At 38.7% G+C, this 16,841-nt stretch overlaps 1 protein-coding gene across 11 annotated transcripts in view; it reads right to left on the bottom strand.

The window, feature by feature from the left end:
- Positions 1–1,472: 1,472 nt before the first annotated feature.
- Positions 1,473–16,841, bottom strand: part of ELF1 (E74 like ETS transcription factor 1) — a 98,067-nt gene continuing 82,698 nt past the window's right edge. For 9 of the 11 annotated variants that reach the window (XM_062487746.1, XM_062487740.1, XM_062487750.1 and 6 more), the window contains exons 6-9: positions 16,178–16,261; positions 12,968–13,160; positions 11,444–11,911; positions 1,473–3,168 (exon numbers count right to left, since the gene is read on the bottom strand). In XM_062487746.1, the coding sequence (XP_062343730.1) occupies positions 2,553–3,168; positions 11,444–11,911; positions 12,968–13,160; positions 16,178–16,261 (1,361 nt within the window). In that variant the 3' untranslated portion in view covers positions 1,473–2,552. The remainder of the gene's footprint in view (positions 3,169–11,443; positions 11,912–12,967; positions 13,161–16,177; positions 16,262–16,841) is intronic. The other 2 variants (XM_062487749.1, XM_062487751.1) reach the window with 1 other exon arrangement.

The raw sequence follows: 16,841 nt of genomic DNA, 5'->3' as shown, positions 1-16,841 counted from the left end.
TTTTCTGACTCAGAAGGGGCTGGGATTTTAGCTGTCGTGTTTTGTTTGGCTGCTGCCACAGGCACAAAGGGGAAGGATTGCTGAAACTCCCAATGCGAGCTCCCATTTTATGATTTACTCCAGCTTCTCCCTTCCTTTGCCATACCAAAGAGAGTACGAAGTATAGATCCACCCAGCTGGCACACCGGAGCCCAAGGGACATGGGGAAGGAGTGATTTCCACTTACTGTCTGTTACACAACAGTCTGCTGCTGGAGACATGTTACTGCTGCTGGAGATTTTCTCCATTTCTCCAACTGACATAAACTAAACTGACAAATCATTTTCCCTGTGTAGTAGCTGCATCTATGGCATGAAGTTTTGTTGATGAAGCTGTGACCATATGGTGCATTTTTTTTCCTCCCACATTCCCAGCAAACACCAATGCAACTTCCCTGTATCTAAAAACACTAATGTCAGTCAAGCATTATCACTTCAGGTTTCCTAGAATTATGAACTACTTGTAGTATAGGAAAACATCTCCATGTAATAGTTTGATTTAAAAAACTAGCTTCCCTCTCCAGTGCTTCTGTCAATCTAACAGTGCTTGGGATGAAGACTGTTACCAGATGCACTTCCACAATGCTTATCCACATTCCTGAAAATATTGCCAGCACTCCCCAGCTGCAGGGAGTACTTCCAGATAAACAGCCACCAGTGTGGGTATGACCAGCGTTCCTGTAAATGGGGTGAGGCACTGGGTTTGCAGGTTGAAGCCTCACTGCAGAGAGTCAGAGGGAACAAACATTGAACCAACATGGCATCTGTGGCAGAGAACTGCTTGTTCACTAGTTTGGAGAGTCTCTTCTGTCAAGCAGCAAGACCATACTCTCTCTGCCACGGTTCTGATCCTATTAGTTTTTCTAGTACTAGTGCTAAAAGTTATATTTAACCTTACCAACCATTCAATAAAACTCCAACATTAATTCAATCATAGAAAGTCATAATCCCTTTCATTTTATACTGAATCATAATACTGGACATATTTATTATTAACTTATCCTCTGTTTAAACACTGCAACATACAAGTTTTTGAAGCCCTGTTAGCTCAGGCTGTCAGTTGTATCATACAAGCTACAACCTTTGTGAATTAAAACCAAAATTTTATGTTATTTATCATTTAATGTAGTGGAAGTGATGGAAAAGGAGAAGTTTAGGTCCACTTCCTGGATTTATCTCAAACTTCAGTTCAGCTACAAAAATAAATGTTACTGCTACAAGGATACCAACAGCACATTGACTGTGTTCAAATCTGTTCAGAAGTGATTTGTGAATTGCTCATGTTCCACCACAGACCCACACTGACTAACCACATTGGCTGCTTCTCACTCTATTTTAGTTATTTATGATGATTGTAAAATATAATAATAATAATAATAATAATAATAATAATAATAATAATAATAATAATAATAATAAACATTTCAGAGTAAATACAGAAAAATGTTTTTCCATTTGATTTATTTTCATAATAAACCAATTAAAAATACAAAAGAAGGACCCAGGGTTCAATGGGCTCCATCATTTAAAAATTTGTCTTTAAATACAAAGTCACTCAGTAATATGAATACATATAACATTAGACCTCTAAACATAACAATCTTATTGATCTTATTTGCATCTATCAAAAATTTGAATGGAAAAATTAGCTGAAAAAACTTCCCTGCAACATTGAATATACAGTATTTACAATCAAAACCAAGAACTCTTAGCAGTTTAAATCTCCAAAAACCTGCATAAATTGTATATATTTAATTCCCTCCCCCCTTACAAAATAATCTGAAGTAGAAAGCAAGAATGTTAAGCTTCATAGTTGCAAAATGGCATAAAACATTTGCACCTGTAGTGATGCCGTTAGCTTCTGTAATTAAATATATCTGATGTTTTCATATAAAATATAGACATGGCATTGTCCATGACTGGAATACATTTTTCGAGTACTCTCAATAGGAGTGTATATTCAACTTTGCACACACAAGAGCTTGTGTTGCAAAAAATGCAAGAGGATACCTGGTTACCAAAGTCTAAAACTGATGTCATTCACTGATATGAAACAGATACTCAATCATAAAAATTCAAACACATGGAATGAAACTGTCGTACTAAAATTAAGTGCTGCTTCCAAAGGTGATACACATACAGATTAAACAGAAAAGGTTAACAATAACATTACTGCAATGTAAATGGGCAACAGACAGATAACAAAGTAAGAGTGAAGTTCAAAACTTTGGCCAAAAAACCTCAGGAGAAAGTTTTTGTAGCATAAAAAGCATGTTCCTTCATGCCTGTACTTTGAAAAATGAGTAATATATAATTTTATTTGTATGACAACATTTAATAATTACCATAAAATCAAAATCCATCCTAAAGCATGAATTCTAAGAATTAACTGCAGAAATTGAGTAGTTTTGCAACATCATGCTCCAGAATCAAATCATATATACATAACTGAAAAGGTCCCATCACATTTATGAAAATAATCATCCACAGGGTCTTTTTTTAATTATTTAATTATCAATACAAACTGGGCTCCAATGGCTCATTTTCTTGCTTCACTTGCACATTAGATGGGAAATTACTCGAACTGGACACTACCATCACAAAGGGTTGCTGTTGGAATCTCTGCTCTGACTGCTCAGCATCTTCTAATTTGTCACTCTCCTCCTTATCCTCTTCCTGTAGGCCAACCTGCTTTGTGTCTGGTGCTTTAATGACAGAAGTGATCACTGTGCCCGATGGCTGAGACACCACCTGTGAGCTGCTGGGCGAGAATGTCACCACAGGGGTGGTGGCACTGAACGATGGAGATGAAGCCACGTTGACTGTTCCATTGCAAATTGTCTGCACGCTGCTGGTGAGCACCTGCTGAACTTGTGCTGGGCTCAGCACAATCGAGGAAGGAGGCGAGACTGGCTTCTGAGACTGTAGCATGATGTTTTCTTTAAGAACCGTCATGGGCTGGGAAGTAGGAATGGCTTGTAAAATGAATTTCTGTGGTGCTGTTACTGAGGCTGGATCTGTGCTGGCTATCACTGTAGTAAGAGGCACTGTCTGGAGTGTTACAGTATGCAGCTGCTGATTTCCAGGAGAAACAACCACTGGAACCTGGGTTGGAGTCTGTAAAGTCCTGCTAAGATTAGAGATGATTATTGGGTCAGAATTCTTCCATGCTGAATTTTGAAATAATAATTACAGATTTACTACTACAAAAAAAAAAAAATTGGCCTCATAAACATTTAATTTATCCAACATTTCCAAAAGAGGTAGCAGAATTTCTCCTAATAAAACAAGAACTGAACCTGACCCCTGAACTCGGCAAGATGGTTCCCACAGCAAAGGTACCCTGCATGAATAATATTGCCATTGCCCAGCTGAACAGCCTGCCTTTGAGATATTCAGTGGTTCATCAGGAAACCTGGGAATTACACTCAAGATCTCTATCTCAAGCATTGACCAACATCAAAAGCACACCCCCTAGACAGCTGCCATCAGTTTCAAAAATTACACAAAGTAATTAATAAATCACAAGCCTAAATAATTCACAAGTCACGCCTTAGTTGTCCTGACATCCACATATCCATTTAATTATGTTCAAAAGTATCCACATGGTAGCAATGTCAGGGCACAACCTTGCCACACTCCCAGGACACAGAATTCTCTGTCTGCCTCATACACACCTTATGGTAAAATAACTGATCAGAACCTGCTTCCAGAATATAATTTTAAGTTAGGAGTGATTCCATCAGTTGCAGGCTAAGAGACTTGGGTACCACATTGCTGTCAATAGATGTAGAGCTGTGGGGACAACATTAGAGGATTAAGCTCTGTATTGCTGGAGTACACAGCTACTGCAGTGCACACTTGTGACTTAAACATGGAAACTCCAAACACACAAATTAAAACAAAACAAAACAAAGCCCCTGGAAAACATAAATGGTTACCATGGAAGGGAGAGAGGAAGGTAAGGACAACTGCTTTGAGATCCTGCCATAGCTTTTTCCATGCCACTGTATCACGCTGTCTCTGGCAATCTTTCTTTCCTTCTATTTTGTCATGCAGAGTTCTCTCCAGTCTTCCTGCTTCTCTTCAATGTTTAGTCTGCCTCCCCCTTTTTAGTCTTAAGTTCTCCCTTGTGTTTTTTCAAAAATAAAAAAAAAAAATAACTATCTCCACCTCCTAGCTTGTTTCTACCCCTGCTGAAATCACTTTAGATGGAAAGCAATTTACTGTCAACATTTGTACTTTCACGTCCATGTACTTTCATGTCCATGCACAGTATTTCCTGCTCTTCTTTCTGGAGACTGGACCTCCAGTACACTGTAAGGGTTGCCTGCCATACATCAACCATACATCATTCCAATCAATGGAATGCCCTCCACTCTACAGTCCTTCCACTCACATAGGATTTATTTTTCACAGCTTTGTGAAAGTCTACATGTCAACATTTGGCCACTGACCAGTCCAATTCAGCATACTCAAAACTTCAATTTAAAACCATTCTCTGGCTACCACAGTTGCAACAAAAAAGCTTACCAAAGCAGGACTTAGGTGGTGCTGAAGCTATGGGACAATGTGGGTGCAGATGGTGCTGCTGGCCATAGTCCAACCACAAAGGGAGCTGCATTCCCCCTTTTTTAGTGCAGCAGCAGAGACAAGTGCAAGAAGATATGTAGAGGATTTTTCTTATCCCACTCAGCACAGTCCTTTGGGAAAGGCCTCTAGCTGAGCTCCAAAGACTGCTCCAGTGAGAGCAGGCCCAGTAACCCTGCTGGTATCAGGCTTAAGAGTACATAGGTGCTTCCCTGAGCATCCTCCAGCTACCAATCCCTGCAGCAGGCAATCTTTTCTCCAGCTCTCATATGGCTTGTTAATAAAAGAAACAAGATTTCCATCTGCAGCTTTCCTTTCCTCCCAAGGAAGAAGTTGCAATACCCAGAAATGCTGCTACTGCAATCCAAATTCTTGCCAAGGCCGCTCCCATGCAGATCTCATCACAACGGCCATCATAACCATGACAAAATTTGATGCGACTGACACCAGAAGTCAATCTTGAGCTTCTTTTTCACACGGAGAAAATCCCAAGGAAGAAATCCCAAGGAAGTTGTTCATGGAAATGGGGCTGGTTGAAGGTGAAGCACCAACTAGAGTGATTGCTTCTTTCTTTCAAACTTCTGGAGAACTTGGTGCTGACACAGCAAATACCAACAACCAAGCCTAAAGTGCAAGGCTCAGAATGGCAGTACCAAGGCTCATACCAAGTCTCCTAAGAGTTATCAGTGATAATTATTTTTTTTCCCCTCAGCAATTCCCCTGGGACCTTGAGAGAAAAGTCACTACTGTCTGCGACAGAAATAGCAACAGGATGAGGGCATCCACTAGGTTCTTTAAAAAATAAGAGAAAACTACCTACAGTTAAATAAACTTATAATAAAATCAAAATGTAAGATAGGTACAGCTCAACCCAGGAAAGTCTATAGAGACCAGCAGTGCATGTGGAACAGCTATGAGGGAGAGATAACTGACACTGTCCATTAGGAAAGCACCAAAAGTATCAGAATAGATACCAAGCCAGTTCTTTAATTCATTAAGAAACTTACCTGAGTTTGAAGGATTAAGAACAATTCAATAGCTGCAATTTTGAAAGCAGTGGCTGAAGCTGCTAGCCTGTGCTAGTACACCCATGTATTACCTTGAAGCTACTTCCGTGTTCTGTACTTGTTTTGTAAAACTAAAAGCTACTAGCTACTAAGTGGCTTTGAAGAATAAGCTCAAAATGTGTGAACTGCATCTAATCAATGAAGTTAACTGCCAAACACGAGGAGCAGCAGCTCTGAGACATGAAATCAGATCATTTGTCTCAGCACTCTCTAATTAGTATCTGCATAATAATCTTAAGCCATTTTACGTCTCTTGAAAGGCAGTCCTATGCCTGAGGTTTACTCTAGATGTGTTGTCTTCTCTATCATCCAAGATATATATTCATATGATACACATGTATGTCAATCTGCACACACACATATATGCATACAAACACAGTGTGAACTTGCTACAAGGGAAGCATGCAGCAAGTATCTGCATAAGCACACCATAAATATTTCTTTATGCTCATAGTGGCCAAGCAAGACATTTGCATTAATTGCTAAACCTGATTACTAACTAAAAATCTATCTGCCTAAACAATTTGACTTAAATACAATTGGAAAAGATACAGATTGGTAAATCATTTTGCCTGTTTTACAAAAAAAAAAGTACACAATAATTAAAATGGGCTACACTATTTTAGGTGTTAAGTCTGTATTTTGCTATGTTTCTGAATTTCACTGGCATTTTGCTAACAGCCTTTCTTCTCTAAGGTACAAATCTTTTGGGTGATTATTTTAAAAGTTGCTGCTGAGGTTTCAAAAAGAACAAAAACATTGAGCAACAGTGATGGAAAGGAAATGCTACCATAAAACAATCTGATTACAACTGAGAAAGGAATGACAAAAATCCTGAAGTCATTTTAGCTTGGCAGAAAATTATCATCTATTTCTTGGGCTATTTTTTAGTGCCAATGGCCTAGAATTGTGACATATCTTATTAGTTCATCAAAAGATAAATAGTGACAGGCAAGAAAAACATGTTTATTTATGGTAATTTATGTGAAATTTATTATACCAAGAAGATATCAAATATATTGAAGCTGCAAGCCAAGGTAAACTAAGTATTGCACAGCACAATAATAACATGAAACAAAGCAACATTAAGAAATGCACAGAGAGAGGTAGAGGACAGAGGCAGAGGACTCAACTCTCAAGGTGTCCTTTTTACAGAACCACAAAGTCTAACAGTATTCTTTTCAGAATTTATCAAAACTGCACAGTCACCTGAATTAAAACGCAGGATCTTTGCTGCTAACAGACCTGCAGAACCTCCACCTCTCTCAGAAAGAGAGCTCCTATGGATATTTTCTTATTGTGCAGAAACAAAACTTATTTGATTAGATGACACTGTAGGCCTTTCTGCCAATAAGCAGATGCCTTCTTGCATACCACAGAACTTAAATCAGAAGTGGGCTTAAGGAAAGGTCTTCAGCTGCAGGAAAATCAAAATGTTTGGTTATAACCAAAGTCTTTGCTGTGATAGAAGTTGGCCATATTGGAAACATGTCTGAGAAACACACGCTGTTGTAAGCTAAATCACAGTTTCTTGTAGAAGCCCACTGAGACCACATCAGCCTATTTCTGACCAGCAGCTCCCTCAGGAAGGACATTTTTCTCACCAACCTGAAACCCGGATTGCAGTCAAGAGATTCACTTAAGAGATTGCAGAGATGAGCTCTTTGTGACAGTCCCATTTTCCTTCCTTTGGGGAAGGCTATAGCAGCAGTGAGACAGATCCAACAATACCTACTAGTCAGTGTGCTGGAGAGCTTTTAAAACTGCAGGCTTGCCTTTGGAGCACTGACAGAAGACTGCTGCCTAACTACAAACAGAAGCAAAGCACATGCACTGATGGTGGCTGATCAAAGGAAGGTCCTCAGAAGTTGTTTCTGATTATCTGCAAGTCCTCAGCTGGCATCATTCTCTTTTACCCAGGTTCCCCATCTAGTCCTAGGGAGCCCTTTACCAAGACTTACACCTGTGATGTTTTTTATTCAGGAGACCTATAGAAATGGCACAGGAGTGTTGGGCTACAACACGGACATCGTGCAGATGGGACTCTTGCTCTTATTCAAGAAAAGGGACTGAAAGCAGATGGTCAGTGCAAAGTCTCAGTAGGAGAATGCCAGACTGGTTCCCTCTATCTGTGAGGTTATGTGAGCTCGAGCAAAGCCAATAGAGATAGGGTGTGAAGGATGATTACAGAAAATAATGGCCACATTCACTGTGCAACTTACACAAGACAATGTCTATATAAGGTATGAGATGAAGACACTTCATTTGAAATAGCAGCTATAATCACATTTTTCAGAGTTGATAAACTCCTGCTAGACAATTTATTATTTTTTCAGCATCAGCACTGCTGCAGTCTGACCACCAAAGCATCACAGCCTGGACACAGAAACAGATTATGGAACAACAGCAGAAAGCATGTGTTTGCTCGGGTATACAAGACCTTCAAAAGCAACTGACTCTGCTTACTGGGACCAACACACAGTGCTGGTGAATTCTTGGCTTCATAGCTGTTTTTACACAGAATGCTCATACCCTAGAAGAACATTATTCACATTCAGCTACTTTCTCCTCCTCTTGAATCAGGATTCTGCCACTGCAATCCATGCTTGTGTCACCTTCAGAAGTAATTTTCTACTTTGAAGGTTGCAAAAAGATAAAGATGAAAACTGTGGCTGATTCATCATGTCGAGGGTCTCCCATTCAAAGTGAACAGGGTGAACATATGCCATTGGTCCTCTGTGGCCTATCTTAGCTTTTCCCCAGCTACAGAACTGAGTCAGGATTCTGGTCTTCTAAGGTGCTCTGTCCAAGATACCACAATGACAACTTGCAAGTGCAGAGAAGAAACAGTAAGCTGAATTTAGACAGAACCAGATTAAAACCAGAAGTGTGCTAAAACATTGCACAGGGTCTGTGAGAAGTCAGCTAATTGCAAGTTTCTTGGTATATAGAGCTGCCAGCTAGAAGGTTCACAGCCATGACCTGTACAGCCAATAAGAGAGACAGACATAGAACTAAAAATTGCTCCCTATATGATATTCTTTGAACTGTAAGCAACATAAGAATCTCTCTTTACTCCATCTTCAATCACCACCATTCTAGATTAAAGGTAAATTTAAATGCATCTCTCTTTATCTGCAGTCCTCCTCATTTAAGGGAGAAATTTACTTGTCCAAACACAGGCACTTTATAGCCCTGCAGGATGCCCTAGGCAAGGTAAGTCACTAGCCCAACAGGAGAGGGTTTTGCAGCAACAGAAAGGATGCCCTTTAATGCTCAGAATGAGCCAATGTACACAGAGCTGAATCCCAGGCCACTGCCTCCTAATTCCAAGGCCACACACAATTACTCCAATAATCCAGGTAATCTGGTTAACCTGTGTCAGTTATTCTGGTTTAAACTGAGTAATTTTACTAGCACAAAATTCAAAGAAACTTTTTCTTCCTCATAAAATCTGGCACATTGGAAAAAGTAAGCAATAAAATGCTCATCCAGAGAGGCATTTTTGGGTTTGTCTTGTCACTGGAAACATGTGTTGCCAAACTTAGCTCCCAGTTGCACGACTGGAGACTGCAGTAACTGTGCTGGCAGACACGGAGCCACAAAAGTTAAACCTGCAGACGAACAGTGTGTTTACAATTCCCAGTATTCCCACTGGGGATACTAGATGTTTTCCTCAGTCAGCAAAACCCAGTTTGCTTGACCTGACCCTGCTCCTGCCCTGTTTCCCAAGCCTCAGTTAGCACATCACAGCCTTTCTGTTTAAGCACTGGGGTTGAAGAAGAGACTTTTATCCTTTGTAAGTAACAATTCTCCTTGTCTCCCTTTCATAGAGCAGCACCAAAACTTGTCCAAAAAGCACATCAAAAGCCATCTAAAAGCCAAGACCTTTCCACTTCAGAGAAAGATACAAGCTTTGTGCAACTCTAAATGAAGTCACATGAAGAGTCAACCACAGATTTACATTGATATGCCCATTCCTTTGAAAAATGCCAAGAGGCCTTGGGGAACTTGGGCCTTGGGCTACAACACTCTACCTGCGATGTTTTGGGAGTGGTCTGTATCAGGCAGTGCTGCCTAGTGCAGGTCAGAGATGATGACACAAGCACTTCACAACAATCTTCAGATATGCTTCTTTTACCAAGTCCCTTAGCAGAGAACATGCATGTTCAAACATTCTCTGAAGGTTATGGTTAACTGCTAAGAAACCAACTGTTTTGACCCCAGTGATACTCAATATTTTCTCTATAATTTTTTTTCTTCTCACAACAGAACAGAAGCAAATTGCTGCAGAGGAAAAAACACTTCTTTCCATGAAGAAGAAGGGTCAACATTTACATGAGTAGAACTTTAGAAACTAAATTGCATAAGACAAATTATATGGGTTCAAGATTTTCATGCTTCAAGGCAGAACCCAACCATTAACCGTATGCATCAGAAAACCTTTTAAGGATCATCACCAGATCCTGGTTGCTGTTTTGCTGAAATTATCTTGACTATGTACATGCCCCAGCCACTGAACAGCAACTAGCAACCAAAACTGCTATTCGTCCTCATGCTTTCCACACTAAAAAGTGACTTCAACCACAACCCCACAAAGTTTGTCAATTCTCAGTCTACAATGGCAATCATACCTGCTGTACATTTTCAAATTATGCAGACAAATTCATTTCAACCCTTATGGAAGCCTTGCTGCAACAATTCAGAATGTGTACACAAAGACATTCATCGGCCTAAGATTTGCAGCTGTCTGAACAAACTTTGGTTTCAGCCTTAGTAAAAAACAAGACACTGAAAAATGTTCAGTGTGTCATTCTACCTCAACTAACTATTTGAAGCTTGCCCTTTGAAGCTGAGCAGAAATATATCTGTCATAAATTGTATTTTGAGAGCCTAGAATGGGCAGTGTCTATTGTACAGAACTCATCAGCACCTATTTTGGAGCTTGGCCCAACCTGGTTAAAAGCATACAAAAAAAAGTCTGAACTGTAGTTTTTATTTTCACTCTAACTGCTCAGACCCTTTAGTATAAACTTTCTTATTCAGCAGTACTTCTCTACCATTCTGAAAAGGTTTGATGCATCTTTTTTAACTCTTTCAATTTGTCATCTTGGCTAAGTACAGTTAGAGATTTCATGGAATAATGTTCTGGTTAAAAACAATGGATGTGAACCAATGTAATAAAGAACTCTTCTCTTAATTGTTTCCTACAATTGGAAGAACTTTTTCTTGTAACAGCAGCAAAACGCTACAGCAGGTAATATGGAGCTTTTCCTTGTAACTGGGGACAATACAAAAGTTGTAAAAGATGACAAAAATTCTTATGAAGAAAAATTAAGAAGCAAGAAGGAAAATAATTTTGAAGGTATCTTGCAGACCTACCATGTATAATTCAAAACCAAAGACACCAGTGTAAAAGCAGACATGAAAACAGCTTCAGCTGTGGGACATAACTGACAATGTCAATTTTAAAGAGAAGTGGTATATTTTTCCTTTCTAAATTATATGCATCATGGAAAAGATGAGCTTCCCTCCACCACAGGCAGTGCAGTTATGTGTGTACCTGTCATATTATGCTGTAGTAACTCTAAATTCCTATATATAGGATGAGCCACAAAGACCTAATTCCACTTCAAATAACTGGAAAACTAGCATGTCTTGGAAGCAAAACAAAGAATCAAGTCTAATTAGGCATCATCCAGTGAATTTACTACTATGCAAATATTTATTTTCTGTACATTTTCTTACCTTATATTCTGAACTGAGGAATTTAATGATTCATCTGGAACATTACTGGTTACAGCTGCTTGTCCTTCTGTGAGGGGCTGCAAAGGCTGCATTACATGAACTGTCCGAAAAAGCTGAGTGGGATGTACTGGCTGTGGAGATTGCATTGTCCTCAAAACTTCTGAATTCAAGCCAGTTGTCTGCTGCTGTACAACTTCTATTTGCTCCTTCACCTTAGCAGGCTTTGAGTTTCCTGTTTTTACCACTGAGGTTGATCCTCCCTTTGTTCCTGCATTTGTAGCTGCTCTAGTTCTGCCTGATTGGTTTCTGTTGGCCACAGCAGGTGAGAGCAGAGTTGAATCTGATGATTCAGTGCTAGGGCTTGCATCTTCATCATCAATATAGATGAGATCTTTTGGCATGTCTTTAAACTGATATACCAGGCGCTGACCTTCTACTTTAGCAAGGATTCCTCTTTGGTAATAGTATCTGTTTAAAGTGCATACATATCTAGTTACATAGGTTTTTTACTGAAAACAAAACAAAGCAACAAAACTCCCAGAAAATAAATACATCACCAGCAAGTTAAAAAACTTCTGCGTCTAGTTTCTTCATTATAAAAAGTGGCCAATTTAATAGTATACTTTTTTCCTCAAACAACTTTTTTGCTGATATTTCATGCCACCTTTTAATGTCAAACTTAGATAACTCTTAGGAGAAAAAGAATTCCATGACTTGGCAGATCTGCTAACAACTCACACTTTGTAAAAAATTGCATGAAACTTCCAATTCTCCTTTTGACTCCTACAGTTCTGTCAGTTATCTGAATTGTGCTTATTCACCAGTGAGCACAGGCAGATATTTCAGCTACAACGAAGTGAAAAGGACAGGAGGGCACTATTTCTGTTATATTTACAAATTAGTAGGACAACTTGAAATTATGCACACCAAGGTGAGGGGAAATGACAAGAAATACATACAGCTCAGCTGGACAATTATCAGCTGAGAAGACTGAAGCTCCATGGCTGTCTACTTATTTTGCACAGGTTTTTATTTATGAGAAAACTCCCAGCCTGACAGGCAGTGGCACACAATTCTATGTTTTAGAACTGTCTGTACATACAGGTTTAGAAGTGAAACCAGAACTGAATTCTAAAACTGATTTTCCATTGGAGATGGAATCATGTGCAACAAGTAGAAATAAGTTAATGAATACACATGAATGTTGGCAAGCTGTTTTGTGAAAAAGAGGTTCAAATTTTACGTAAAAGGTTTGCCCCACTTGAAATCTTCTCAGTCTGTGTCTGACTGTGAAGATGCAGCAGCATTACTGAAAAATATCTATGCTAAAACTGAAGGTGACTGACTTGGAATGGAGGTTAGTGAGGGTAACTTTTAGTTAGCTAATTTATTTTGCTAAAAAATCATTTTCGTTTCCCAAACTAATAGAATAATAGATTTTTCTGTTATTCAAATTAGATGAGGCATTTAATGCACACAAGCACCAAGGCAACAAAACCAGTCTATTATTAAAAATGTACATACCTGAGAGCTCTACCCATTGTTTCATAATTCATGTCAGGTTTGTTTTTGTGTTTTCCCCACAACCTGGACACAGCTTTGGAATCTACCAGCTTGAAAATGCCCTTCTCTCTTTGAGTCCATTTGATGTATTTAGGACATGTAGCTTTGTCCTGGAGCAGTGCTAATAAGAACTCCCAGAGATAAATCGTATTTCCTAGAATAAAAGCATTTCAGAAATGAAACAAATAAACAAATGAAAAAAATAAGTTACTTGGCCATATTTTATTAATGACTCAAATAATCTTAAAATTAAGAAGCTGGTATCTTTACAAAATACATTATAATACATCATCAAGACTAGGAAAGAGTGATGGAAGGGCATGGGAAGGGAAGTTGTTATAATTTTGTGAGTTATGATAATCTAGGTGTCCAAATACCCCAGCCACTCCCTAACCTACAGCCACTCTGTTTGGACCACCAACATTAGACAGCATTTGTACCCATGTGCCCATTTCCTTCCTCCCTAATCCAGTTACAGAAGCAGCCATTATTGCTTTACCTTGAAAAGGAACATGTTCAGTTCTATCCCTTAAAAATGCTGGAAATTAAGCTTTTCCTTAAATGCTTTGCTGAATCAAGGTGAATGTTATAATCCTTTAAAAGGCTGAGCAAAATCCTTGCTTTTAAAAATTATATTTATGGGGTTCAATCAGTGATATGTGCTGAGGTAGGTAAACCTTCAACATCAAAGTACAGAACAAGAGAAATTTTTTTAATCCAGTGAGTGCTTGTGCTTGCTGGTAGTCAACATTCAAATTTCATTTTACAAATAAGCAGGGACAAACACTTCTATATGGAAATCTGTCACATCTGTTCAGTGTTTACCACATATAAAGAAAGAGTATTAAAATCACAGATTGTGAATACTTTAAACTAGCACAAAATTTGCATTGTTTTTCCAAAACCACATTTAAGGAGTCTAAACTCATATGACTAATGAGAACCTTTTTCCTGGTTTTTTTTGGTTTTTTTTTAAGGCTTTTGGTGTTTATGCTCTTTTGGGAATCTGAAGCTGCATATAAACTTCTTAGTCGTTACTCTGAGAAAGCAAGGAAAAACTATTTGTATTACCTCCCACAATTAACTGTGCAAAACCAGCAAGGATAGCATGTGCTGAAGTTTCACAAAAAATTATGCCCAGCAGATCAGAAGGTGACAGGATCTCTTTTCATAGCTTCAATTTAGCCCAGCAGATTTTTTCAACTTTAACCACCATCAGTCTGACCTTTTTTCGATAAGAGATCTCTTTAAAACTGAAATTCCTATAATACTATATTATAAACTATATTTAGCAAATATTCATCAGTCATCAGCACTGCGAATACAAAAATCTTTGCAGTTCCTTCAGCAGGTGGACACTTGAAAAATGAGCATTTCTAGAGAAAAAACACTGCCTTTGCAACAAATGTCTCCCAACCTAAGTAAACCAGCCTCATGGCCCACAGATATCCCAAAGGCAAAGAGGGACTGCTTAGGCAAGACACAACGGTCAGACAGGAGTGAAAGTATTCCCAGCCATTTACCACCTAATCCAGGGCACTTATGCTGTAGTCTAGAAAAAAAATGCTCAATTGCATCAAAGCAACCTGAAAATTTGTCACACTTAGCCACTAAAAATCACTGTGGAGAGGAGTGGCTGCAAAAAAAACAGGTTTTCTTTACTTACAGGCAGAATATTTAACCTCCTCTGAGTTAAAAATTCTGAGTTAAAAATTTCAGCAGAAAACGAAATATGTGGAAAAATCAGTTTTTTCTATGCATCGTATTATGTCATTGTAATTTCAGCATACAAGTTCCCCCTAGGTAACAGACAGGCAGCTCTTGTGATTTTCTAGCAGCTTCCCTGCCACGGATGGTCATATTACTATGTTTTTTACTTCAATTCTGTGTTCCTTAAAATGAAAAACAAATTGTTTTCATAACAAACAGTGGTTTCAGGCAACATGCTCCATTTTATTCCCTTCAGAATTAACAATTTTGTAACAATGGACAAATGTGAATTATGGAGCATCCTTGCTATCATTGACAGAAGTATTAGACACTTCCGCCTTTTAATTTTGTGGCTAGCTGCTTCCATATTTTCTATGATTTCATTTGAGCACCACTTGGATGTTCCTCTGATACTACTTTCATTTTTTTTACGTAAAAATCAGGTTTTAATTTTTTTAAAAAAGCAACAATGCATATTTTAAATTGATGGCATTAACATGTAAAATATTTATTGACTGCCAACAGGTTTTTCTTCCTGTTACTGTAGAAAATGCCTCTTCAAAAGAAAAAGAAACAAACCCGACATACTCATTTGTCAGAGTAGAGATTTTTCTGACCTCAAGAGTGTGACATTCTTTTGCCACCAGTGTGCAGGACTGGCTAGGCTGCTGCCCTAGCCAGTACTGCATGCATGCAACCACATCTGGGTCCAGGGGTACCAGCAGGCACTCGTGTCACAGGAGAAGCTCATTTCCAGCTCCCGCTGAGCACAGCACAGCTCGCTGGGGCTGGGAATCAGCCTTCCCTTCAAACACCAGCCTGGGCACGGGTGCAGTGTTGGACCCCACAGCAAAGCAACCCAGCTGTTGACAAAACCCCCAGGCACTACTGAACGGTTCAGGCTGAGCAAATGATTTATTGTATCAGTTATGTGGCATTTATTTTTATTAATACCTTTTAAACACAGAAGGAATGAAAGTATCAAACCCTCAAGTTTTCTGCTCAAGTGTTCAAGTTGTGGTATAACTTTTTTTGAAAATTCAGGACTCGGTACTTCCTGCTGCCAACTGGCAGCTTTGGTTAGCCTCATGCAGAATTAGACACATACAGATGGAAGACATTTTCAAAGATCATCTGTCAAAATAACCACAGCCTAAGAAGCATTAGTATAATGCAAAGCACTCCCCAAGACCTTATTCAAAACACAGCAAACTCTGCGGGGGTGTTGAAAAGTTTCCAAGAACCCTTGCAACTTAAGTGACAAACACATTATTGTCCCAAGGAATTGAGTATTTCACTAAGAAAACTCGTGCTCATCTTTTCCTTGCCTTGAGACGTTAACCACCCCTGAACATAAGACCTATGTTTACATCAGAAGCAAACTGGTGAATTTCTTCTTTTTACAGACCACTCAAAAACAATGTTCTCCTAAAAATTTTGGTGACAACTACTTTGACTTACCCTTTCCATCTTTGTTTTTCTTTTTCACAGATATGTTTGGAGTTGTAGTAGGGGACTCAGAACGAGATGGTTTTGGTTTCTTCCCTGAAATAAATCACCAGTAAGTCAACTGCAGCTTAAGGAAAAAAAAGAAGATAAAAGGAAAAAAAAAAAGACCTATAAAGGGAAGATATTTGTTTCTCCAATTAAAAAAAAGATTTGATTTCTAGTAAGTTGGGAATTCAGTTCTGTGCCAAACTTCTTTTTCTATGGCAGGATGGACCTCCTATGCTCTTAATGTACTTCTAAAAACAGACTGATGTACGCATTTTCCTGAAGTCCATGTACATTGGAAATTTCTGTGGCTATTTAGGTACTCTTAAAAGCACTTGAAACAGACAAGATGAGGAAAAAAAGCTATTAATTATGTGTAAGGGCTTAAACAGGATTGTTAGATAAAATACAGAGCATTATCATGTTCACTCATTGCCAAAATGGAAGTTAGGGACAAAACAAGCTTGTCTCCTTGTTTAATCTATTTCAAGTGTACACTGGCAGCAGTAAACTATGCTGTCATCTGAAACAAGCATTTTTTTCAGTCCTATTGTCTTTTACACCTTTTTTACAGTGGCTGCAGGTAAAGGGAAGTCACTTGATAATCAAGATCAGAAGAACCAGTAACAGG

Source organism: Cinclus cinclus, chromosome 2 (assembly GCF_963662255.1).
Source record: "Cinclus cinclus chromosome 2, bCinCin1.1, whole genome shotgun sequence".
NCBI lineage: Eukaryota > Metazoa > Chordata > Aves > Passeriformes > Cinclidae > Cinclus > Cinclus cinclus.
Note: the sequence above shows the minus strand (reverse complement) of the source record. Positions and strands in the feature narration are given on the sequence as shown.